The 23,070-nt window shown below is 59.8% G+C and overlaps 2 protein-coding genes, 2 long non-coding RNA genes and 1 other non-coding gene across 13 annotated transcripts; 2 read left to right on the top strand and 3 right to left on the bottom strand.

Annotated features, from left to right (window-relative positions):
* Positions 1-1,199: 1,199 nt before the first annotated feature.
* Positions 1,200-3,969, bottom strand: LOC149125942 (uncharacterized). Of its 2 annotated transcripts, none has more exons than XR_016235002.1 (2): positions 3,867-3,969; positions 1,200-2,359 (listed from the first exon to the last, which is right to left on the bottom strand). It is a non-coding gene; the product is annotated as an uncharacterized LOC149125942 (long non-coding RNA). The 2 variants fall into 2 exon arrangements; XR_016235001.1 differs by lacking the exon at positions 3,867-3,969 and adding an exon at positions 2,963-3,846.
* TRNAL-CAA (transfer RNA leucine (anticodon CAA)) lies at positions 3,799-3,904 on the bottom strand. Its single transcript has 2 exons — positions 3,867-3,904; positions 3,799-3,844 (listed from the first exon to the last, which is right to left on the bottom strand). It is a non-coding gene; the product is annotated as a tRNA-Leu (tRNA).
* Positions 3,970-4,014: 45 nt separating the features above from the next.
* Positions 4,015-7,060, top strand: LOC103346383 (uncharacterized). Its single transcript, XR_016235000.1, has 2 exons — positions 4,015-4,198; positions 6,040-7,060. It is a non-coding gene; the product is annotated as an uncharacterized LOC103346383 (long non-coding RNA).
* Positions 7,061-8,662: 1,602 nt separating this feature from the next.
* On the top strand, positions 8,663-14,574 carry ZNF692 (zinc finger protein 692). 3 transcript variants are annotated; one of them, XM_089334751.1, is made up of 11 exons: positions 8,663-8,976; positions 9,098-9,126; positions 9,327-9,590; positions 9,867-9,915; positions 10,006-10,104; positions 10,337-10,555; positions 10,641-10,718; positions 11,217-11,295; positions 12,340-12,454; positions 13,888-13,987; positions 14,109-14,574. In XM_089334751.1, the coding sequence occupies exons 1-11, from the start codon at positions 8,798-8,800 to the stop codon at positions 14,401-14,403; spliced, it is 1,506 nt and encodes a 501-aa protein (XP_089190877.1). In that variant the 5' UTR covers positions 8,663-8,797; the 3' UTR covers positions 14,404-14,574. The 3 variants fall into 3 exon arrangements, with proteins under 3 accessions (XP_089190877.1, XP_089190876.1, XP_089190875.1); XM_089334750.1 differs by lacking the exon at positions 10,006-10,104; XM_089334749.1 differs by lacking the exons at positions 8,663-8,976; positions 9,098-9,126; positions 9,327-9,590; positions 9,867-9,915 and having other exon boundaries at positions 10,009-10,108.
* Positions 14,575-14,896: 322 nt separating this feature from the next.
* Positions 14,897-23,070, bottom strand: ZNF672 (zinc finger protein 672). 6 transcript variants are annotated; one of them, XM_051828568.3, is made up of 4 exons: positions 22,836-23,045; positions 18,175-18,280; positions 17,862-17,906; positions 14,897-17,268 (listed from the first exon to the last, which is right to left on the bottom strand). In XM_051828568.3, exon 4 carries the CDS (start codon positions 16,907-16,909, stop codon positions 15,506-15,508), a length of 1,404 nt encoding a protein of 467 aa, XP_051684528.3. In that variant the 5' UTR covers positions 16,910-17,268; positions 17,862-17,906; positions 18,175-18,280; positions 22,836-23,045; the 3' UTR covers positions 14,897-15,505. The 6 variants fall into 6 exon arrangements, with proteins under 6 accessions (XP_051684528.3, XP_051684527.3, XP_051684529.3 ...); XM_051828567.3 differs by having other exon boundaries at positions 14,897-17,194; XM_051828569.3 differs by having other exon boundaries at positions 17,862-17,902.

Raw genomic sequence — 23,070 nt, 5'->3', positions numbered from 1 at the left:
AGCCTACACAGCTTTGCTTTACTTTGGCTTGAGGTTTTAAATTTTTAGAAACCCCACCTTGTCACACAGATGAGGATGTGGTTAGGCGCTCAGGAGGAGGCTGTGACCTGGCCTGAATGTTGTCACGACTAACAGATGGTTGTCTTGTGTCCCCAAGTCCCCTGAGGCTGGGCTCAAGGTGGGCTCCGCATGCAGTGGGCTGCAGTGCCCTAGAGGACTCACGAGTATTGCAGCAGGCAGCAGGCAGACCCGCAGGGTGTGGGGGAGACGTCCCTGTGTCCCTCAGGCTTGCCTGCCACACACAGCCCTGAGAAGTGGCCCAGGGATGCAGCACACAGGACCTGCTCATAAGGAGTGCAAGGGGCTGACTCCCTCAGCCCCCGCCCCCCAACACCGTGGTCCTCTGTCTCCTTCCTTACCCACATCCCAGCCTCACAGCCCCTACCTAGTTGCACTGCACACAATGAGGTCACTGGATTAGAACTACTCAGGAGCAGCTCTGGAGCCTGGTGACTGAGACCCAGCCCTGCCCTGGTGAACATCCCCAAATGCCCCCAACTGCCAGGCCAGGGCCAACAAAGCCAGGAGCCAGGACTCCACCTGGGTCTCCCACGCGGGTGGCAAGAATCCAAGTACTTGAGCCATCACTCATTGCCCTCCAGTCCCATTAGCAGGAATCTGAGTTGGAAGTGAAATAGCTCGGACTCAAACCCAGCCATTAAAAATATGGGATGTTGGCTTCCCAAGCGTTAGCTTAATCTGCTACACCACAAGGCCATCCCCTAGGCAGCAGATCATTTGGGGAAAAAAAATATTATAATCATAGAATCACTGAAGGTTTCAAAGAGAGTACAGGGGGCCCACGCTGTAGTGCAGTAGGCTAATCCTCCGCCTGCGGTGCTGGCATCCCATATGGGCACCGGTTCTAGTCCCGGCTTCTCTTCCGATACAGCTCTCTGCTATGGCCTGGGAAGGCAGTAGAAGATGGCCCAAGTGCTTGGGACCCTGCACCCACATGGGAGACCCGGAAGAAGCTCCTGGCTCCTGGCTTCGGATCAGTTCAGCTCCGACTGTTGCAACCATTTAGGGAGTGAACCAGCAGAAGGAAGACCTTTCTCTCTGTCTTTCCCTCTCACTGTCTGTAATTCTATCTCTCAAATAAATAAAATCCTTAAAAAAATAAGAAGAATACAGAAAGGTCCCAGTGTAGCCTTCACTTCCAATAATCACTATATATATATATATTTTGCCAATAATGACATTTTACATAATTAATATGTAATAAAACCAGAGATATGACATTGGTGTGCTGTGTGTGTACAGCTCTGTCTCGTGTTGTCACATGTACCTTCTTGGAACCACCATCACAATCAGAACACAGAACTACCCCCTCCATTCACAGGCTGCCTTGGATCCCTAGCCCCACATTCCTAACCCCTCTGTCCCTGTAATGTCATCTCCAGGGGACGGGTGGGTCCTGCCATCTCTATCTTGGGAAACTAGCTTCCTCACACATTGAGTGCGTCCCAGGTCTACCCAAGTTTCACGCATCAGCAGTTGATTTGTTGTCTTTGCTAGGCAGTACTCTATAGTGAGCCGAGTCTGTGTTTGTCCTTTCACCTGCTGAGGGACCTGGGATGCGTCCAGTCACCGTGCAATGAGCACTGAGGGACCTGGGATGCTTCCAGTCACCGTGCAATGAGCACTGAGGGACCTGGGATGCTTCCAATCACCGTGCAATGAGCACTGAGGGACCTGGGATGCTTCCAGTCACCGTGCAATGAGCACTTGCGTGTGGGCTCTCACGTGAGTGGAAGCTCTCACTTCTCGGGGGTAAATCCCCAGGGTTGCGGTTCTTTGGTGCTTTGGTGCGCACGTGTGCAGGTTACGAAACGCAACGCCTCTGCAGAACGCTGAGCCTGCACCGCACAAGGGGCCCAGCTTCCTCGCATCCTCACCAGCATTCGGTTCCAGTTTTCATTTTACGCACCCTGAGCAGTACGTGCTGAGGTCTCACTGCAGCGATGGGTGTCTTTTTCTAGGTGTCTTTGGTTAAAAGTCGTCGCACGCCTTGAGTTCCTCTTCTAGCTGAGGTGTTCGCTTTGTCTCTGCCGAGTGTCAGCAGTTCTCTGTATACCTACGTGTGAGCCTGTGCCACAAATGAGGTTTGCAAGTTTCTTTTTCCTGTCTGGAGCTCGTCTCCTCCTCTTACCAAAGTTCCTTGGGGTGCCAGCGTTCACTGTGGCTGCCTTTCCTGTAGCGGGTTTCTTTCACGCACTTCGCTCTTGGTGTCCTGTGTGAGAACTCTTCTCTAAGCCGACTGCTCTGAAGATTTTCCGCTCTGTTTTTTTCGGAAAGTCTGGAAGTTCAACAGTTAAGAATGTTACATCACTATAGTTTTAATGATCTGTGATCATTAAAATTCACTGTATATGGGTGAAATGGTCATTTTTACATTTAATTATTGTTTATAGCCACTGTCTATATTCTCACCAAACTAGGGTCTTTTTGCTTTTTATTTGTCTTATTTGGCGAAGTGTTAACCCTTTTTACTGTAATGTAATTTTAAAATGTTATCTCAAAAGCTTAAAAAAAAAAGAAAGGGAGAGGAAAAGGGCAGGAGGAAGAGGGGGGAAGGCGGAAGGAAGGGAATATCATTATGTTCTTTGAATTGTATCTACAAACCACACTGAATCTGTCAAAACTAATTAAAAATTAAAATAAATGTAACATAAATTAAAAAGTCTGGTAGTTACATCTAAAACTAAGATTCATTTGAGCCAATGTGAGTTTACAAGTGAACAAGTGAAGTATATTATTTTTCTACTAATACAGTGTATATACTTTGGTAGAAAATTCACCATATGCATAAAATTTCAACAAAGAAAATTAAAAATTTTCATAATCCTTCCGCTGCAGGCCATCACATCACACATAGACATCTGCGTGCCTCTGTGCTTACACATGCGGGATTCCTGTCGAGCAATTTGAAGAGGTTTCAGACTGAAACGGAGAAGTCTGGCAGGATTCCTTTTTCTTTCTTCTTCGTCATCGGGCCAGTTTGAGAGAGAGAACACCAAAGACTTGGGGAAGACGATTTCTTTCAGCCCGCGAGGAGCAGCCGGGATCGGAACCCCGCTCTCCCGCCGAGGAGCCACCCCGCTCTGGCGCTGGGCGGCCGCCGTGAGGACACGCGGCGCAAAGTCGGGCAAGTTCGACTGCGGTGAAGAGCGGCCGGAGCCCCCGGCAGGGGCCCTGCCGGTCCCATTCCTGTCCGGGGACAGTCACCGCGTCCTTCCCGCGCGCCCACGGCCCTGTCAGCCCCTGAGCGGGCGCAGAGTCCACGCCCGGCTCCGGGACCAGGCGCCTCCGGCAGCCACGGCCAGGTTTTGCGGGGCCTGTGAGGTTCCTTTAGGTTCACGCACGGTAGGAATCTCTGCTGATGGCTGCCCTGCCCCGAGAGAACGTCCTAGGCTCTCTGCCACTGTGTCTTGTTTTTTAATAATAATAAATGAAAAAAAGTTAAGCTTCCCTGACCGGGAATCGAACCCGGGCCGCGGCGGTGAGAGCGCCGAATCCTAACCACTAGACCACCAGGGAGGCGACAAGAGTAGGCGCCCTGACGTGACAGACTAAGTGAGGGCGCGTGACGACTGGGCCGAAGGCTCCGCCCGCCCCCGCGCCTCCCGCTCGCCGCGGGCCCGAACAGGACTGACCCCCGGCGCGGCCGAGGTCCCGCACAAAAGAGAGCGCCCGCGGAAGGGCCGAGGTCTGCGAGAAAAGGGAAGGAAAATGTTGTGTCAGAAGTGGGATTCGAACCCACGCCTCCATTCGGAGACCAGAACGCCCGCAGGCAAGGTGCGCACCTTGAGTCTGGCGCCTTAGACCACTCGGCCATCCTGACACCCGACAGCCGGGCCGCTCCCGCCGCGCCTGCTGCCTGCGCCGCCCGGCCGCCCGCCGCCCCACTGCGCAGGCGCCGGCGGGGCGGGCCCGGAGCGGGGCTGAGGCGCGGGCGCCGCGGGCGGGGCCGGGCGCGAGGCGAGAGTCGGCGCCGTGCGGACGTCCCGGGGGCCGCTGACGGAGGCGGACGGCACAGAAACCCCGGCCGGCCGTGCGACGCGGCGTCCCTGGTGCCGGCCGGGCGCCCACGGAGGGCGCTGGGGCTAACACAGCTTTCCGAGAACCAAAATGCGTGGTGAGGACGCGGGCCTCAGCCGGGGCCCGGGTTCGAGTGCGGCGGCTGCCCTGCCCGGAGCCCGCTCCCCGCTGAGGTGGCGGCTCCGGTGCTGCGCCTGGGCCACCCAGTGGGAGGCCCGGACGGCGGTCCTGGGCCCACGGGGATGCGCCAGCGGGCAGGAGCTGTGTCCCTCTCACACTCGCACACGACTCGGGCAAACATGTCTACAGCGTCAACCTCAGCGTTGCAGACTGCCCGGGGAGGGGTCTGCTCACCCCTACGCTGCAGGGCAGGGGTGAGAGGGTGGGGAATGACTGGCGGAGTCCAGGGAAGGGCAGGCCTTGTAGGCGTCACAGGTGTGGGAAGAGGAGCTGGTCAGACCCCAGAGGAGATGGGGGCTCCGCTGAGTGGACAGACCGGAGGCAGGGTGTGGTCAGCCCAGACCTGTGCAGACGTCCCCGGGAACCTTGCTGGATAGATGGCCGTGACCGCGAGGAGGAAGGAGCTGAAGTCTGCGCAGCGAAGGGCTACAAAGCGTTACTTGCTGAGATCTGGAAGAGGCCAAGCACCGGGTTGAGAGAGCCCAGTGCTTCGTTAGTCAGGATGAAGCCCAGCAGCCTGGAGGCCATGCTCATCCTGCCCTTAGTTGCTGTACCCCCTTTGAATTCTGTTAGGATACATTCAAACCTCTGGTCGCGCTGACCTGGCAGGCCACATAGCGCGCAACGGCAGCTGCTTTCTCAGGCCAGACTCTGGAAGTCACCAGCAAGCGTTACGCATCTTTAGAACAGACACTCTAGCCAGCCGGAAGCTGGGTAGTTTGCTTGTTGTGAGAATATGGTAAGGAAAGAAAAACGTATTCCACGTGGCTGCATTTGCCTTGGCCATACTGTGATTTCCACGCGTGGCGTGCATCGGGACTTCTTTCCTCGCCACTCCAAGCGCGGACACACCGTGCTTCCTCTTCAGCCACTCTGGGGTAGCTTTGGCTTGAACATGACTGCGCATGTGCACGTCTGAACGGGGTTCCAGTTCTTTGGGGGAATATAAATCCGGGTAGCACTGCTGAGTCATATGAAGAACTGGGAAGATATTTTTCAGAGTGGCTAAGGCATTTTATGCTTCCATGAGCAATGTAGGAGGTTCTAATTTCTCCACACGTATTTCCCCTTTTTCATAGCCACCCTAGTGATATCATTGTGGTTCTGATTTGCATTTTCCTAATGACTGATAATGTTGGGTACATTTTCATGTGCTTGTTAGTTCTTAGGTCTTCTCTGGAGAAATACCTGTTCAATTCCTTTGCCCATTTTTCAGTTGAGGTGTCTCGAAAATATTCCGTCCCATTCTGTAGACCATCTATTTCACTTTCTTCATAATGTCTTTAGTACACAAAAGTTTTAAACTTTGAATAAGGACAGTTTTTCTGTTTTTTCTTTTATTCATGCTTTTGATAGCCTATCTAAGAATCCATTGTCAAATAAAAAGGAAGATCTATCCTTATGCTTTCTTCCAGTTTTATGGTTTTTTTTATATTTAGGCCTTTAATCCATTTTTTAGTGTTTATGGTGTGAGGTAGAAGTCAAACTTCATTATTTTTGTATGTGAGTATCTAGTCATGCTAGCACCATTTGTTGAAGACTTTTTCCCAAAATCAATTGACCATAGATTTATAAGTTTTTTTCCCCAGACTATCAATTCTATTCCATGACCCACATGTCTATTTTATGGCATTACTAACCTGTTTTGATGACTTTTGTTGTGGCTTTGTAGCAAGTTGTGAAATTGGGAAATGTGTCTTCCAACTAGGTTTGTTCCCTTCAAGTGTTTTTTTTTTTTTTTTTTTTTTCCTAATTGAGGGCCCTTGCAGTCCCATATGAAGTAGAAGATTGGCTTATACATTTCCACAAGCAAAACAAAACCAGACATTGGAAGTCTGATAAAGATTGCATTGACTCTATACATTACAGTGAGTAGTATTGACTCTTTAATATTTTCTTCCAGTCCATGAACATAGGCTAACTTTTCATTTATTTAGGTAATCTTTTTCTTTTAGCCATGCTTTATAGATTTCAATGTACACGTTTTTCATTTACTTGATTAAATTTATGCCTACATATTTTTCATTGGGGTGCTATTGCAAATGAAATTATTTCTCTTGTTCATTGCTGCTATATAGAAACACAATTTAAGGTTGTGTATTGTATCCTGCATTTTTGTTTAATTTATTAGCTCTTGCAGGGTTGGTGTATGTTTGTGGTCTTTGGCATTTAAAAAAATATGTAGGATCATGTCATCTACGAATAGTTTACCTGTTCAATTACTTCTTTTTTTCTTACCAATCTAATTTAGTTAGAATTTCTCATAGAATGTTGCATAGAATTTGTGAAAGTAGGCATTCTTGTTCCTGATATTACTTGGAAAATGTTCAGTTTTCTCTATGGAATTTGGTGTTAGCTCTGGGCTTTTCATATATGCCTTTTATCATGCTGAGGAAAAGTGCCATTGTAATGTTTTTAAATGTGTGAGACAAAATATACAGGATTACAAAGGGAGCTAATTATATCAAAATTCTTCCATAAAATATTTTTATTTATTTATTTATTTATTTTGACAGGCAGAGTGGACAGTGAGAGAGAGAGACAGAGAGAAAGGTCTTCCTTTGCCGTTGGTTCACCCTCCAATGGCCGCCGCGGCCGGCAAGCTGCGGCCGGCGCACCGCGCTGATCCGATGGCAGGAGCCAGGAGCCAGGTGCTTTTCCTGGTCTCCCATGGGGTGCAGGGCCCAAGCACTTGGGCCATCCTCCACTGCACTCCCTGGCCACAGCAGAGGGCTGGCCTTCTTCCATAAAATATTAAAAATATTAAATTTGTAACATAGTAATGTGTACTATTTTTAAAGTCACTATATAACAAAGTAAAGTAGCATTCATTTGAATTAGGGAAGAATTTAAATGACGTTGGGAAATATCTGCAACCGCCGTCACGTGTGGGGCTGGAGCTGTGGCGCGGTGGTTAATGCTACCACTTGCCATGCCGGCATCCCACAATGGAGTGCTGGTTTGAGTCCCATCTTCTCTGCTTCTGATCCAACTCCCTGCTAGTGCACCTGGAAAAGCAGTGGAGGATGGCCCAAGTGCTTGGGCCCCTGCCACCCACATGGGAGACCAGGCTGGAGTTCCAGGCTTCTGGCTTCAGTCCTGGCCACTGTGGCCATTTGGGGAGTGAACCAATAGATGGAGGATATCCCTCTCTGTTGCTCTTCCAAATAAATCTTTTACAAAATTGTAGTGTGGTATGAAAATATGTGTGGTTTTTATTCATCACATTAAGTCCTGCTACTACTGAGGTGTGTTGCTTAATAGAAGGAAATGCTCAATTGCAGCCAGAAGTTAGTTTAGAAAAAGACATAAATTATTTCCTGTCCAAATTCATGGGCCCCTGGATTCCAGAGTCCTGGTTAAGAACCCCAGAAATCAAGAGAAAACGGACGATGGAACACGTGGGTGTGCTGGTGAGACAGAGGTCGCTGCGCCCAGGAATGGCCGCCCCTGGGTGGGAGACAGTGGAAGCAGCACTCAGGGCACGCGCCCAGTGCACGGCCTGGCCACGGCAGAGGCAGGCGCCCTGGGGCGCGCGGGGCCGGCGTGGGCCGCGTTGGGCAGCCTCGTCGGGCTGTCCGTTCCCTCAGCCGCGCCAACACGGCCGGGGCGCCACGCGGGCCCAGTTCGCACCACACAGGAGGCGCACACGGCGGCAACGCGGCCTCGCGGCCCACGCGTGGCGGCGGCCGGCGGCGCGGTGCGCGCTCCGTGCTGGCGGCAACGGCGGGGGACCCCACGGAAGGCACGGCCCGTGGGCGGAGGGGCTGGGGTCCGCACACGGCGGGAGGCCTCGACCCCAGGCGCGCAGCCCGCTCTCCCACGCCTCTGGTCGCGGGCGTTCTCCGCGGACAGCGCCCACCGCGAGCGCGACCCACGCGCGCGCACCGCTCTCCCGGCAGGCGCTGCGCGGGCTGGCCGCGCGCAGGCGCGCACGCGCGGCCCCGTCCGGCCCGCCCCGCTCGGGGACGCGGTTCCGCTGGAGCCGCCCGTGCCGAGGGGACCGTTTCCTCTTAAAGGAGAAACGGCGCCGCGCGCGCGAGGTGGGCCCCGGCCCTCCGCGGCTCTCCGGGCCTGCGCGCGAGGCCGCGGGGCGCAGGCGCAGTGGGGAGAGGGCGGGTGGGGCGCGCAGGTAAGGCCTTGGCAGGGTGGGGTCTGCGGGACCGGTGTGTCCCCGCGCTCGGCGAGCCTCACGGGGGCGGCCCGGGGTGGCCTCCTCTCAGGCCCACGCCCCCGGCCCTGACCGGGAAGAGCACCCCCCAGGTGCAAACCAGGCCACGACCACTGCCCCCCCAGAACCAGTGAAGGCCCCGTGCTTCTCCAGGGCGCAGCGTCTGTGCCCCCCACCCCAGCTGGCGCTCCCCCGGGAGAGCTTCACGCTCTGGTGCGTGACTCCTGTTGGGTCCGCGGGTCGGTGTCCTGACCGTGATCTCGCGCCAGGCTGGCCGTCCCCCGACGTCAGGACAACTAGTGGCCTCCCAGCGGCCGGGCCCCCGCCCCGCAGGTCCTGGCGCCCATGGCGTCCCCCTCGGGGGCAGACGCCACCCGCAGGCGGCGGGAGCAGCGGCGGCAGCTGGACGCGCGCCGCAGCAAGTGCCGCATCCGGCTGGGCGGCCACATGGAGCGGTGGTGCCTGCTCAAGGAGCGGCTGGGCTTCGCGCTGCACTCGCAGCTCGCCAAGTTCCTGCTGGACCGGTGAGGATCCCCCTCCTCCCTGCCCAGGGCCCGGTGGCTCTCCAGGCCCTGCTCCCTGCGCTGTCCGGGGGCTGGGGGCGGGGCACGCGGGCCTGACCCGCCCGCCCCCTCTCTCTGGCAGGTACACCTCAGGCTGCATCCTCTGTGCAGGTAGGGGCCGGGGCGCCTGAGTGGGTTTGGGAAGCGGGGCACAGTGGTCTGATGGGGGCAGCCCGGACAGGGGCCTGCTGGGTGCACAGGAGCAGCACCAGGCGGCCCAGGAGTTTGCGGCCCCAGGGTTGTGTGGGTGTGGCCCTCAGGGCAGAAGCAGGAGCCCTGGCCGGGCCTGATGGCTTCCCCCACCCCTCCAGGTCCTGAGCCGGTGCCCCCCAAGGGTCTGCAGTATCTGGTGCTCTTGTCGCACGCCCACAGCCGCGAGTGCAGCCTGGTGCCCGGCCTTCGGGGGCCCGGGGGTGCCGACGGGGGGCTTGTGTGGGAGTGCTCGGCAGGCCACACCTTCTCCTGGGGACCCTCTTCGGGCCCTTCACCTCCAGAGGAGCCCAAGCCCGTGCCCCTCGCACGCACTGCCCGGAGCAGCTGTTGCCCTGCGGCCAGCGGCAGGCGGCAGCCTGCAGGTAGGCTGGGACCCTGTGCTGACAAGGGGTCCTTGCCCAGGGAAGCTCGGTGCGAGGGAAGTGGTGTGCTCTCAGGCCCTGCCCAGGAGGGTAGCGTGTGCTGTGCCTCCGTGGAGGGCACCGAGGGCACCCGGTGCCCTGTGGGGAGACCTCGGTGGCTGGGACCTTCCCAAGAGGTCGGAGGCCCCTCACTCCTTGTCAAGCCCCCCCCACCTCGGCCCTTACAACTGCACCGGAACGCAGTGCCTTCCCCTCTGACGCTGCCTGTGTCCACAGATTGGGAACCCGAGCATGAAGAGCACACTCAAGAGGCGGGGCTGCCCAGGTACGGGGAGCCTGGGGAGCCCGGGGCAGGACGAGCTGCACCTGCCCTGCGGGGGGGGGCGGGGCCTCAGGCTTGGCGTCTTTGCGCCGGCAGGCAGGGAGAGCAGGAGGGCGAGGAGGAAGAGGACGGCGAGGAGGAAGAGGAGATGCTGAGTGACGCCAGCCCCTGGACCTACAGCTCCACAGATGAGCAAGTTGGGCCCCAGGGGTGCTGAGCAGAGCCGGGAGGGGCCCGCAGTTCAGAGCCCTGCACGCGGAACCGGAGGGTGGGCTCTGAGGGCCGACAGCGGGTGTGGACCGCAGCCTGGTGCTGGCCAGGGTTGTCCCAAGCTGGGGATCTTCAACTCAGGGGTTAGGGTCGGGCTGGGGCTGGCTGAGTGTCCCGACAGCTGATGTCCTCTTCCTCTCGCTTCTCCCTTCAGCAGTGACCCAGATGCCCCCAGACCACGCCCCTCCCCTGCCACCCTCACGCTGGGGGAGGAGGAGGCCCCCTCAGCCCCTGCAGCACCCCCTGCTCCTGCTACACTCTCTTCACCAGCATCCCCGCTGGGCTCCGGCGCTGCTGTGCTGTCAGAACTCAGGGTGCAGCTGGAGCACGATGGGGCCCCTCGAGCAGCCCAGCAGAGCGAGCCCCTGGCCAGGTAACCTGATGCTGAGACAGAGGGCAGGGGCGTCCTGGGACGCGGCCCCCCTCGAGGCCCTCTGCTCCCTCTTTGCTGCTTGTAGCCCTGGAAGCCAGGCCCCGTCTGCTCAGAGCCCAGCCTGGGATGAGGACACTGCACAGATCGGTCCCAAGAGAATCAGGTAGGCTGTGGGGAGACGGGACCCAGGGGCCGGGCGGGGGCTGGGGACAGCAGGCGGGAGTGCTGCCTCCTGTCTGTCCCCAGGTAGGATGTGGGGAGACGGGACCCAGGGGCCGGGCGGGGGCTGGGGACAGCAGGCGGGAGTGCTGCCTCCTGTCTGTCCCCAGGTAGGATGTGGGGAGATGGGACCCAGGGGCCGGGCGGGGGCTGGGGACAGCAGGCGGGAGTGCTGCCTCCTGTCTGTCCCCAGGTAGGATGTGGGGAGATGGGACCCAGGGGCCGGGCGGGGGCTGGGGACAGCAGGCGGGAGTGCTGCCTCCTGTCTGTCCCCAGGTAGGATGTGGGGAGACGGGACCCAGGGGCCGGGCGGGGGCTGGGGACAGCAGGCGGGAGTGCTGCCTCCTGTCTGTCCCCAGGTAGGATGTGGGGAGACGGGACCCAGGGGCCGGGTGGGGGCTGGGGACAGCAGGCGGGAGTGCTGCCTCCTGTCTGTCCCCAGGAAAGCCGCCAGGAGGGAGCTGATGCCTTGTGACTTCCCTGGCTGTGGAAAGATCTTCTCCAACCGGCAGTATCTGAATGTGAGGGCAAGGCAGGGCCTGGTGGCCGCAGGGCTGGGGACGGGCTGCCGGCGAAGCTGAGGACAGCAGTGGGGAAGCGGGCACTTGCAGAGCTCGCCCACGGTTGATAATCCGTAGACTGACGGCTGGTGCCCGAGGCCGCAAAGTCAGTCCCCCAGGCACGGCCCACCCCCACCACTGCCTGTTTCACAGAGCCCTGGCACAGAGCTGGGCTGCTGGGGGGTTAGGCAGGCGGCGTGTGTAGTTGGGGTCCTCACAGCACCCCTAGGGGACAGGTGCTGACGCTGTTCCCGCCCCCAGATGTGGCCCTGAGGCTCCCTGGAGGCTCCTCAGCCCATGTGGCGGTGCACGCCACTTCCCGCTGGGCAGGGGCACACGCCGGGCCGGCCAGAGCCCCACAGTGAGGTAGACCCCAGCCGTGCAGGTCGTGGGACAGAGCCATGGCCAGAGCTGAAGCGGGAGGAGCCCCTGAGTGACAGCGAAGCCTGAGGAAGGGCGGAGCCTTGCGGGGGGCATCTTGTGCCGTCACAGGGGTGCTGGAGCTCTCCTGCAGGCTGACCAGGGGAGGCGGGGCTGTGCATGGGGCCAGGTGCAGTCAGGTCAGATGCGCCGGGTTATTAAGGCTGAAGAAGCCGTTCCCCCTAGAAGTCTCCAGGCTGGGAGCGTGTCTGCAGGACTGACAGCGCAGCTGCGGAGGAAGGCTGGGCGCTGTCGTTGCACAGGGCTGCTGCTGTGAGAGATAGCAGCCGCACCCACCTGCCCCGTCCCCCTCACACGGGAGGCCACACTTGGGGCACTGGGAGTGTCCCCGAGCACTGTGGAGTGAGCACTGCAGAGCACGCAGAGTGAGGCGGGGGCCAGGCAAGAGCAGAACCGTGTGAGGGCAGGGGTGACGGTGGGGGGAGGCACGCGGGGCTGTTGGCTCTGTCGGTGCGGCCAGGTAGGACGGGGGACCGAAGCCTGCCTGTGGGGTCAGGTGGTCGTCTCCCCGGGAAGGCCGTCATCATTTTGCTTCCCACTGCCCACCTCCCGCCTCTGCCTCAGCACCACAAGAAATACCAGCACATCCAGCAGAAGTCCTTCTCGTGCCCGGAGCCGGCCTGCGGGAAGTCCTTCAACTTCAAGAAGCACCTCAAGGAGCACGTGAAGCTGCACAGCGGTGAGTGCGCCCGGCACCTGCGGCTGAGCCTCGGGGACGCCTCCCGGGGCTGGGGAAGGGGGCGTGGAGGACGCTGTGAGCAGAGCCCTAAGTGCAGTGGGCCTGGGGCCTGGGCTCCGCCTGCTGACCCTGAGGTGCCCCAGCCTGGCCTGTGCAGGATCGGGGGCCTGGGCTCCATCTGCCGACACTGAGGTGCCCCAGCCTGGCCTGTGCAGGATCGGGGGCCTGGGCTCCGTCTGCTGACCCTGAGGTGCCCCAGCCTGGCCTGTGCAGGATCGGGGGCCTGGGCTCCGTTTGCTGACCCTGAGGTGCCCCAGCCTGGCCTGTGCAGGATCGGGGGCCTGGGCTCCGTTTGCTGACCCTGAGGTGCCCCAGCCTGGCCTGTGCAGGATTGGGGAGGCCAGGAGGGTACAGAGGAAGGAGGAGGGCACTCTGCCTGGCTCTCACTTCAGGTGAGGAGACACCGTCCCGGGTCTGGAGCCACACAGGGACAGGGCTGGCCCAGAAACACAGAGACCGCTGTGGGAGCAGGGGGCTGCAGCGGCCACTGCAGAGGTGGGCTGGGCTGTACTTGCTGGTTGCAGCCAAGCTGGGGAGAGTGGCCGCCTGGCGAGGGCAGATGGCCACAGCAGGGGCGGGCAGGGGCAGCTGGCGCCGCGGAGGGTTCCAGCTGCAGCAGCCAGGCGGAAGAGGCTGCAGTTTTGTGAGCGGCGGGCTAGGGGACGTGCTCATCAGGCATCTCAGGAGACATGAACCTGGAGTTAGGGGAGGTGTGCAGCAGGTACTTGGTGCTGTGTGGCTGCAGCACCCTGTCCCAGGGAGGGGCGAGTGGGTGTGGGGGCAGAGAAGAGGGGTGAATGTGGCACCCCTGCACTTGGTGTAGGGAGAGATCTGGGGTGCAGCACAGGTGACACACTCCAGGTGCCACTGGACTGTTCAGGGGGGACACGTTAAGGAGGGGGTGGCATTGGCTGCCTTCAGCCAACAGCTGGAGCAGGGAGAGGATTCCAGGCGCTGGGGCGTGTCTGCAGGGCTCGGCCTTCAATCCGAATTCCCCTCCCGAGCTCCAGGCTTCCGTGTAGCTGCTACCTGTGCCTTCGTCCACACACAAGGACCCAGGTCTCCTTTCCATGCCTCTCTTTCGCAAAGAGCAGCTTGGGGGCCCAGCTGCGAGGCAGGGAGCCTCCCCTGGGAGCTCAGTGGTTCTGGTGGGACTGGGTGACTGTAAGGAAGGCTCTTTGGTGGTGTCACATTTTCTGTAGTCATATCTCACTCGGCTGTTGTGACCCGTCAGGTCAAGGCCCAGACTAGTTCCACGATACGGAACACAAGCAGTGACCACCCAGGCCTCCTGACCCTCAAGAGGGGTGGGTGAGCTGCAGAGGGGCCACGGCCTGGGGCTAGAGCATACTATTTCTCCCGTGCACCCACAGACACCCGGGACTACATCTGTGAGTTCTGTGCCCGGTCTTTCCGAACCAGCAGCAACCTGGTCATCCACAGACGCATCCACACGGGAGAGAAGCCCCTGCAGTGAGTGAGGGCCAGGGCCACGGGTGGGGGCGGGCCTGGCAGCCGGGCACAGGAAGCAGGAAGAGCCCTGAAGTCCTGACGGGACGAGGCCGCCTCCTTCCCTTCCTGTCCTTGGCTCCAGGTGTGAGATCTGCGGGTTCACCTGCCGCCAAAAGGCCTCCCTCAACTGGCACCGGCGCAAGCACGCGGAGACAGCGGCCGCCTTGCGCTTCCCCTGTGAGTTCTGTGGCAAGCGCTTTGAGAAGCCGGACAGTGTCGCAGCACACCGCAGCAAGAGTCACCCGGCCCTGCTCCTGGCCCCACCAGAGTCATCTGGGCCCGAGGAGCCCTGCCCCAGCCACTCTGCCCCCGAGCCCCTGGGTGCCACCCAAGGGCCCAGGCCCCCTCAGGCTCCAACCCTGCTCCCCCAGCAATGAGCTGTCCCCTCAGCTGGGGAGCCAGACCCCAGGCTGGAAAAGGATCCAGGAGGAGAGGGACCAGAAGAGAATGCCAGGGGCCTGGGCCCTGGGACCACAGCGGCCCGGAGCGCAGGGCAGCTGGGCGACCTTGGTCTTGGACAAGGACGGAATAAACCGCGTTGTTCCTGGGCACGTGTGGCCGAGCGGGTTGTGTGGGCACCTGAGGTTGGGCCCTTTTCCACGTTTGCCCTGCCCCGAGGGCAGGTTTCCGATGCACGCTGGCACTTTCAATGCGACCGTGAGGAGGGTGCCGGTTGCCCGGGGGGACGCCTAGCAGGAGGAGGCACGCGATCTGGGGCCGCATCGTACTGGCTATCGGCTCCTCACGGCACAGAAGCAAGGAGTCCTGCGTCCAAGAGGCTGTGCTGCGGTGGGAAGGGACAAGACCTTGAACTGCCAGAGAACCTGGCGTCTGTGGAGACGGCTGCCTGAGGGTTCAGAGGGGCTCTCGGAATCTCAAACCCAAACAAGTCTTTATTTCACCAGCCGTACGCCGACAGTCACTGGACACCTGCAGGCCTCTTCCCTCCCGCCCCTCCCCTCTGGCTTGGAAGCCTCTGCCACTCATTGACAACGGCCCACACGGTCCGGCTGGGGTCACGGAGCAGATAGCTCCCTGCCGACTGCAGGAGGCTGAGCCCAGAGCCCCTGGGTCTGCCGGCTGCTTCCCAGGTGCTGGGGAGGAAGCAGGATGACCAGGTGAGATCAAGAGGCTGGTGAGACGGACTGCGGCCACATCTGCTGGACACCTGAGGAGGTGGGCACAGCACACGACGGGGAAGGGGAGGTGGAGACAGGCTGAAATTAGGAGAGGCCCGGGGAGATAGAAGGCAGGCAGGAAAGCCGGAAGCAAACAGTGCAGGGTGGCAGCAGGGGAGGCGTTCAGACCCTGACTCCCTGCACCCGCACCCCTAGAGAGAAGCCAGGAACTTAAGGACCGGGTGGGCGCAGAACTACCGGGGAGGGAGGTGCAGAGGCAGGAGAGCCCAGGGAAGGGCCACCCGTGGAGTCCTTTCCCAAGCCTGCAGCTGCCTGCAGTTGTCCTGGCCTTCCTGTGGCCTCAGCAAGTCCCCCTCCATGGGGACGCAAAGAGCGCTGGCTTTTCCTGTGGGGCTGGCCCCGCAAAGGTGAGGGCGGTGCCGACTGCAGCCTGGGTGGTGGTGGCAGTGGCGGCGGCGGCAGAGGTGCGGGCACGCGTGTGGGCCCGTAGGTGCTGCGACAGCGACCTGCTGTGGCTGAAGCATTTGCCACACTGGGCGCACTCTGCCGGCCGCTCGCCCAGGTGCGTCTTGCGGTGCAAGGCCAGCTTGGAGGCCACGCTGAAGGCTTTGCCGCACTCGGGGCACTTGTGTGGCTTGTGGCCCGCGTGGTTGCGCAGGTGCACGTTGAGGTTGGACACGCATGTGAATCGCTTGCCGCACAGCTCGCAGCCGTAGGGCTTCTCCCCCGTGTGCGTGCGCCGATGCTTGGTGAGGTCCGAGCGGTCACTGAAGCCTCGGCCGCACTCGGGGCACGAGAAGGGCTTCTCGCCCGTGTGGATGCGCTGGTGCACCACCAGGTCGTACCGCTGCCCAAAGCCTTTGCCGCAGATGGCGCACGAGTGCGGCCGCTCGCCTCGGTGGCTGCGCCGGTGACGCAGCAGCGTGGAGCTCTCGCTGAAGCAGCGCCCGCAGTCGCCGCACGCGTACGGCTTCTCGCCCGTGTGCGTGCGCCGGTGACGCACCAGCGTGGCGCTCTCCAAGAAGCGCTTGCCGCACTCGGGGCAGGTGAAGGGCTTCTCGCCCGAGTGCGTGTGCAGGTGTCGCGCGAGCGTGGCGCCCTTGCCGAAGCTCTTGCCGCACACGCCGCACTGGTGCGCCTCCGCGGGGTGCGGGAACGCGGGTGCACTGTCTCGGGCTCCCCGGGCCGCTGGGATGCGCGCTCGCCGCCGTAGCTGCGCACTGGCCTGGACGGCCAGCTGCGATGGCGCCTTGTGGGGGCGGAGCGCGCTGGTGGCTGGGGAGACGGTGGGTCCTGCGGGGTGCGCCCGAGCCTGATGGAAACGCAGTGTGCTGTCGCGGAAGGCGCGGGCGCACTGCGGGCAGCGGCGCGGCCGCTCGGGGGGGTGGTGGCGGCGCCGGTGCAGAAGCAGCGCCGGCAGGTGGGGGAAGCGGCGGCCGCAGAGACGGCAGGGGCAGATGCGGCCGCGCCGCCGGTGCGCGCTCAGGTGCAGGTCGAGGTGGCCGCTGCGGCGGAAGCTCTGGCCGCACTCACTGCAGATGTATAGGGTCTGGCCGGCGTGCGCGCGCCGGTGCGTGCGGAGGTCGGCGGCCCGCGCGCAGCGCTCGCCGCACTCCAGGCAGCGGAAGCGGCGCTCGCCGCCGTGGGCACGCTCGTGCCGCAGCAGCACCGAGCTGTAGCCGAAGCTCTTGCCGCACTCGCTGCAAGCGTAGGGCCTCGCCGCCACCCCTGCCGCAGGGAACATGGCGAGCCCGGCCCGTGGGGAGGCGCGCCCTCGCGGCGCCAGGGAGGTTTAGGGTCCCTAAGGCCTGGACAGGGGGCGCTGCGGGGGGGAGGGGTGGTTGCGGCCAGGCTCACCCCGGACCTGGAGCCCCGTGGGGAGGTCACAGTGAACCCCAGCGAAAGCGCCAGCAGCCCCGCCCAGGGGAACGCTGGCTCCGTGTTCCTGTAACTTCCCCGCGTGGTCCGTCTCCGAGAGGATGCAAAGCCGCCGAGTTCCACCCGTGTGAAGGGGGTGTCCACGTGGCACCTGTGAGGGCGGGAGGCACAGCAGCAGGAGACGATGCGGAGCAGGGCTTGCGCTCTGCACAGGAGGCGGGAGGCCTGGGCGCAGGGACAGAGTGGGGACGAGTGGGACAGACGGGGTGTCCGGCCTGCTCTCTAGCCACAGACTGGGCCGCCAGAGATGCGCTAGTAGAGCACAGGCAATGAAAAATCCCGGGGCTTAGCTCCCCCCACACCGTCCTGTGCCGGGGGAGCCCAGCTAGGCCTGCACAGGACAAAGCGGCACTCTGAGGACGCGCATGGGCCGGGGTCTGGCAGCAGCCTGGGCAGAAGCCGCAAACCTGGTGCACAGCGAGCCGAGGCCTGTGCCGGGCAAGTCTTTGAGGAACCCCAAAACATTGTTCCTTGGCTTTGCAAGGAAGTACCCAGCCCCAGATAGGAGAGGGCAGCTCAGGACCCAGGAGGTGGGGAGAGGAGCGTGCACAGGTGAGTTCACAGCAAACGCGGTCACAAGCTGCTGGCAGCGCCCGAGAAGCACGTCCCCACCGTCAGGAAGGCTGGGAAGGGAAGGGGAGGGGCAGGCTCCAGGAGCCTCCGGGAGGCCGAGTCGTTGGCTATCATTCTGCCCAGGTCCAGGGATCGGAGAACCAGGAGTAGCAGATGAACCCCTTTATGGAGAGCACCCTGCTTACCTCCGGTGGAACCCTCAGATCCGACAGGGTGCTCCTGGCAGCTGTCTGGGAGAAGGGCAGCTCGTCAGCCGGGAAGGGACACTGGCACGCCCTCCCCACCTGCCCGCCTCCCCATTGACTGCTTCCCACAAGGCCAGACTGTGCCCCGGCCCAGTTCTGTGGGCACCGGAGTTCAGAAAAAGTGCCTGGTTCAGCCACCTGCCCCCCGACAGATGGGGTGGGGGAGGCAAACCAATGGTCCACAGTCATTTCCGTGTTAGTGGATAGAAATCCATACAAATACTCCCCACAAAGATGGGGAAAAGCAGCAAACCTGCAGAGGTGAGCTCTGGGGCTGTGACTCCCCTCGGTGCAGGGCAGGAGCAGCCAGCGTGGGAAGTCCTCCTCTGGTGCCTCTGGAGGGGCAGGGGTGCTCTGCCCTGCAGGGGTAAAGGGAGAGGGGGAATGCAGGTTTAATCTGAGCAGGAGACAAGCAGGGAGAGAGAGGGTCTTTATTCTCACTGTGAGAAAGGAGGGTACTTTTTAATGGACATTTTGAAAAGTAAAGTTTAGGAAGGGAGTGGACATTCGGCCTAGCAGTTAAGACACTGGTTAAGATGCTGTGTCCACATCAGTCTAATGCTTGGCTCTGGCTGCTGACTCCAGCTTCCTGCTAATGCAGACCTGGGGAGGCAGCAGGCCTCAGACAACTGGGTTTATGCCACCCATGTGGTAGACCGTGTTGAGCTGGCTCCCAGCTCCTGCTGCTCAGCTGTTGCAGGCATTTTGGGAGAGAATGAGCAGATGGGAGTCCTCCATCCCTCTCTCTTCAATAAATAAAGTAAAACTTAGGGGGAAAAACTAGGAAGAACAGCATCACAACTCACTGATCATGTTGCCATTCTTGTTTCATTGGTGACAGCACTCTACTTTTGGGGGGGGGGTGCAGTATATTGAATTCCAGACATTTTATTCAAAGAGAATGATTTTTTTAAAAAAGATTTTATTATTTATTTGACAGGTAGAGTTACAGACAGTGAGAGGGAGAGTCAGAGAGACAGGTCTTCCTTCTGTTGGTTCACTTCCCAGATGGCCGCAACGGCCAGAGCTGTGCTGATCCGAAGCCAGGAGCTTCTTCCGGGTCTCCCATGTGGGTGCAGGGTCCCAAGGACTTGGGCCATCTTCTACTGCTTTCCCAGGCCATAGCAGAGAGCTGGATTGGAAGAGGAGCGCTGGGACTAGAACTGGTGCCCATATGGGATGCTGGCACTGCAGGCGGAGCATTAACCTACTGCACCATGGAGCCGGCCCCTCAAAGAGAATGGTTTTACAAATGTGTTGGCAAGCAGTGGCAGGAACCTCCTGGTTACTCCAGAAGGAATGTGCGACCCAGACACTCCAGGTCAATGGCTGGTCCCAAATGCCCCAGAGAGCAATGCTCTGGCAGGGGTTTCCGGGGATCACAGCACCTCACAGGCCTTTATTTCAGAAGCCACCTTCTCCCAGGGCACATGCCAAAAGAAATAAAAACACAAATAGACACACATAAATTTCGTTAAAATGAAGACAGCATTTCCTTCCATTGTGGACAAGGAATAAGAGAGACTTTGGTCTGGGATGCAGGTTAGGTGCCTGAGTGCCATGGCAGGCTCTTCAAGTCTCTTCTGAACCTCACTCCACGTGGGAGTTTGCCCCAGAAGCAAAGGGGTCAGTGCCTGAGGTGGGCCTGAAAGAAGAAAATATCAACTGTGCTAAAAGAGGATGCTTTCTGGACTATCACAACCACCTCTCTCCTGGCTGTGAGCTTTGAAGTAATCTGCCAAATTTCCAGTACTTTGGGAAAAACATACAGGAAAGCTTGGAAAAGGGGAAGTGAAAAGTCCTAATTGTTGAATCCTTGAAAGTACTTTGCAGGGGTCGGGGGGTGGGCATTTGGTTGGTGCGGTCAGTAAGACACTGCTTGGGATGCCCACATCCCATATCACAGTGCTTGGGCTTGAGTTCTGGCTCTACCTCTTGTTCCAGCTTCCTGCTAATGAGGCAGCTGTGATGGTTCAAGTGGTTGGGTCCCTGCCACCCACATGGGAGACCAGATTTGAGTTCTGCACTCCTAGCTTTGGTCTGGCTCAGTCCTGCTTGTTGTGGGCATTTGGGAAGTAAACCAGTGGGTGGAAGATCATATCGTTCTGTCTCTCTGCCTTCCAAATAAAAATAAAGTACCTTATTATCTTCCAAGCATTTAATACTTTACATATAACTAATAAAAACAGGTACTAAGTAAGATAAACTAGTGGAAAATTAACATTCACAAGAGATTCAAGATAAACTGAGTTTCACATATTGCTTTATTTTTTTTCCTCATAGATAATGTAGGCATTTCAGATCATACCTAGTTGGTCACAAATTGCAAACCAGGGCTAGAAGTGGTCATGATGGAGAACAGTTACTGACAATGTGCTGTGAGAGACTTTTCTTCTGCGGTGAGTCCTTCAGGCAGAATGGGGTTTCCTCTGCAGCTGTCCTGCCATGCCCGCATCCTGAGGTGAGATGAGGCTCCAGAAAGTCAGGACTTGCTAGAGGCAAGTGACCACCTTATGATCTCTCCATCTTGAAGTGGAGTTAGGTAGGACTGGTGTGAGCTGCAGGGAGGGGCTGAGGGGACTGTTCAGAGCTGCACTGACCACCACAGTGGCAGAGAGAAACAGGAGGTGACTGAGCACTCGCAGTGTGGCTCATCCAGATTGAGATGGTGCTGTAAGGGCCAAACGCACTCCTCATTTCAGACTTAATATGGGAAAATAATGCAACATATCTCATTAGTAATACTTAATGTTGATGTATTTAGGATTTATTGGGTTAAACAGTACAAAAATTAATTTCACCCATGTTAAAGATAATTCAAGATGATAAATTGGCTCATATTTTATTTGTATTGGACACAGACTGCCTTTCCAAGCCCTGGAACAACTCACAGAGGGTGAGCAGCCCATGCCGGAGCACCTGGAGACTCTGTGGGAGAGGGCTGTGAACCTGCCCGACTCAGGGCCCCTGGGCCCTGCAGGAGGGTCGTTGCTCTCACTTCCCACGCTCTGGCCTCTGATCAGCCCCTCCTGAAGAGTCCACCTCTCTTCTGGAAAGAGGAGGAGACCTGGCTGGGACTTGGGGTCATGACCTATGCAACTTTCTCTCACTGCTACTCAGAAGGTGAAACCATCCCAGGCGTTAGTGCCATCAACATGTTTGCACATGTGTCCCCTTCTTGTATGGGAAGTGGGCGTTACTCGTTATCCCTTATGATCTGAGGTTCCTGTGCAGGCTTGTCCAGAGTCATCCAACACAGGCACACAGTGGGGTGCAGGGACAGGACAGCAGGCCAAGTGGTCTACCTGTCCCTCTCCCCTGGCACCCTCCAAGCTTTCTGAGGCCTGGCCGGTGCATAGAAGCTCACTTAGCAGAGACAACAGGCCTGACTGTGCAGCTCCGTACGAAGCACCAAGCGGCCAGAGGATGAGGAGGTGAGATGCTGCTCAAGCACCCAGGGTGTATTCTGTGGGTATTGAATCAATCTCAGGGCCCTGGGCCAGGAAATAGGACGACTCCCATTAGGAGAGGGAGCAGGAGGGGGCGGTGGGAGCTGTAGCTACATCCTGGAGAGGTGAGTCTCTGGTTTCCTCCTGGGAGCTGAGAGACGCTGTCTCCAGGATTCTGTGACACTGGGAGACCCCTTGACATCCAGACCAGACGGACACAACGGACACACTCCTCACTCTGGGCGGGGGGTAGAGGGCAGAGGAAGGTGTACATGGCTTCCGAGAGCCTGCTTTGGTCTCTTTCCCCTCCGTGAGAGCCCCTTCTCAAATACCCCTTTTCTGGGAGAGGTCCCCCATGCTGCTCTCCCGCCCTTACTTGGCTGTATTCTGAATTAATCAGTGAACGGGGCCCACCCACTATGGGAAATCTTAACCGTGCTCCAGCAGGCAAAGGTGGGGGATGGAATTCAGACCGGGAGCGGCCACCCCTGCATCCTCCTCCCCGTAACAGAAACAGGGTCCAGTTCTTCAAACAGTTGCTCCCTTCAGCTCCAGGTCCACTCTGAGAGGGCAGGGAGCTGGGGTGCTCACGCCTGACTTGATCCGAACGTTCTTTTGTAAGTTGTGGTTTCGCAAACGTTGTCCTTTGAAGTCTGAGAGGTGTAAAGGTATGGGTGAGCACGCAGGCAGGCAGAAACCCACAGAGCAGGAATCCATCCTCCGTCCCTGACAAGGACAAAACCGAGGCCCGCGGTGGAGGGAGCCTCCCGGAACGTGGGGTCTTCTGCCCCGCCAGGGAGGTCCTGGAGGAAGGGCCCCGTTCACGGCACACCCTGCAAGCACTGCTGGGGCTGCCACCGGCCCGGAAGCAGAGGCGAGCGGCCACGTTGCCGGGTGACCTTGGACCGGGCACTCGGCGTGCCCGCTCTCTCGACATGGAAGCCGCCCCGAGTCCAGAACGGTGCTCAGGACCGTGCCTCCCGAGGGGTCCCGCACAGTCTGCCAGGCCGCTGTCAGCCCTCACGCGGGGCAGAGGGGCTCGGGGAAGGCTTGGCCTCGGATGCAGCCCCTGCGGTCTCCGCGCGGCCAGTCCCCGGGCGCGGGGTCAGCTGCCGCCCCTCGCGGAGAAGGCTCTGCCCCGCGAGCCCCTTCCCACCCGGGCGCGGCGGGGAGCGCGGGTCTCTGACGCCCTCGGAGCCCAGCGGCTGTCAGTGCCCCGGGGGCTCGCCGGCCCTGAAGGTCACCCGGAAGGACCGCGAAGACGCGCGGGCCGGGAGAAGCGGCCGCGCGTGGCCCACGCACGCCTCGGGCCAATCGCCCCGCCTCCGCCCCGCCGCGTCACTCGTGGCAGGGCGGCTGTCTCGACGCGGTGGACGCGAGTCTCCGGGGCGGAGGGGGAAGGCGGCCGACGGCTGGGCCGCTGCCCCGCGCCACCCTCGCCCGCCCGGTCCCTCGGGCCCCTCACCGGTCGCCGAATGGCTCCTGTGACGGCGCGCAGCTCCGGCTGGGCGGGCCCGCCGACCCCGCGTCGTGGACCGAGGAAGTGGCTGAGGAGCGCGCGGCCGCCGAGCGGAGCGGCGTCCGGCGCTGGGATGGGGTCACGCTCTCTCCCCGCTGGCCAGTGGCCGGCCCCTTGCGGCCCTGTCACCGGTTGCCGGGAAGACCCGGACGCGCGCCCCCTGCTGACCGCACAGCCCCTG

The sequence above is a fragment of the Oryctolagus cuniculus genome, chromosome 6 (assembly GCF_051225735.1).
Source record: "Oryctolagus cuniculus isolate XC-2025 breed Fujian yellow rabbit chromosome 6, ASM5122573v1, whole genome shotgun sequence".
Lineage (NCBI taxonomy): Eukaryota > Metazoa > Chordata > Mammalia > Lagomorpha > Leporidae > Oryctolagus > Oryctolagus cuniculus.
The sequence above is the reverse complement of the archived record's forward strand: the minus strand, read 5'-3'. Positions and strand labels throughout refer to the sequence as shown.

Excerpts from the sequence above, each read along its gene's own strand:
- ZNF672 (XM_070075961.2), bottom strand. The coding sequence starts at position 16,909 with ATGTTCCCTGCGGCAGGGGTGGCGGCGAGGCCCTACGCTTGCAGCGAG.
- ZNF692 (XM_089334751.1), top strand. The coding sequence starts at position 8,798 with ATGGCGTCCCCCTCGGGGGCAGACGCCACCCGCAGGCGGCGGGAGCAG. Across the intron at positions 9,916-10,005 it reads CAAGAGGCGGGGCTGCCCAG|CAGGCAGGGAGAGCAGGAGG; the intron begins GTACGGGGAGCC and ends TCTTTGCGCCGG. Across the intron at positions 10,719-11,216 it reads ATCGGTCCCAAGAGAATCAG|GAAAGCCGCCAGGAGGGAGC; the intron begins GTAGGCTGTGGG and ends GTCTGTCCCCAG.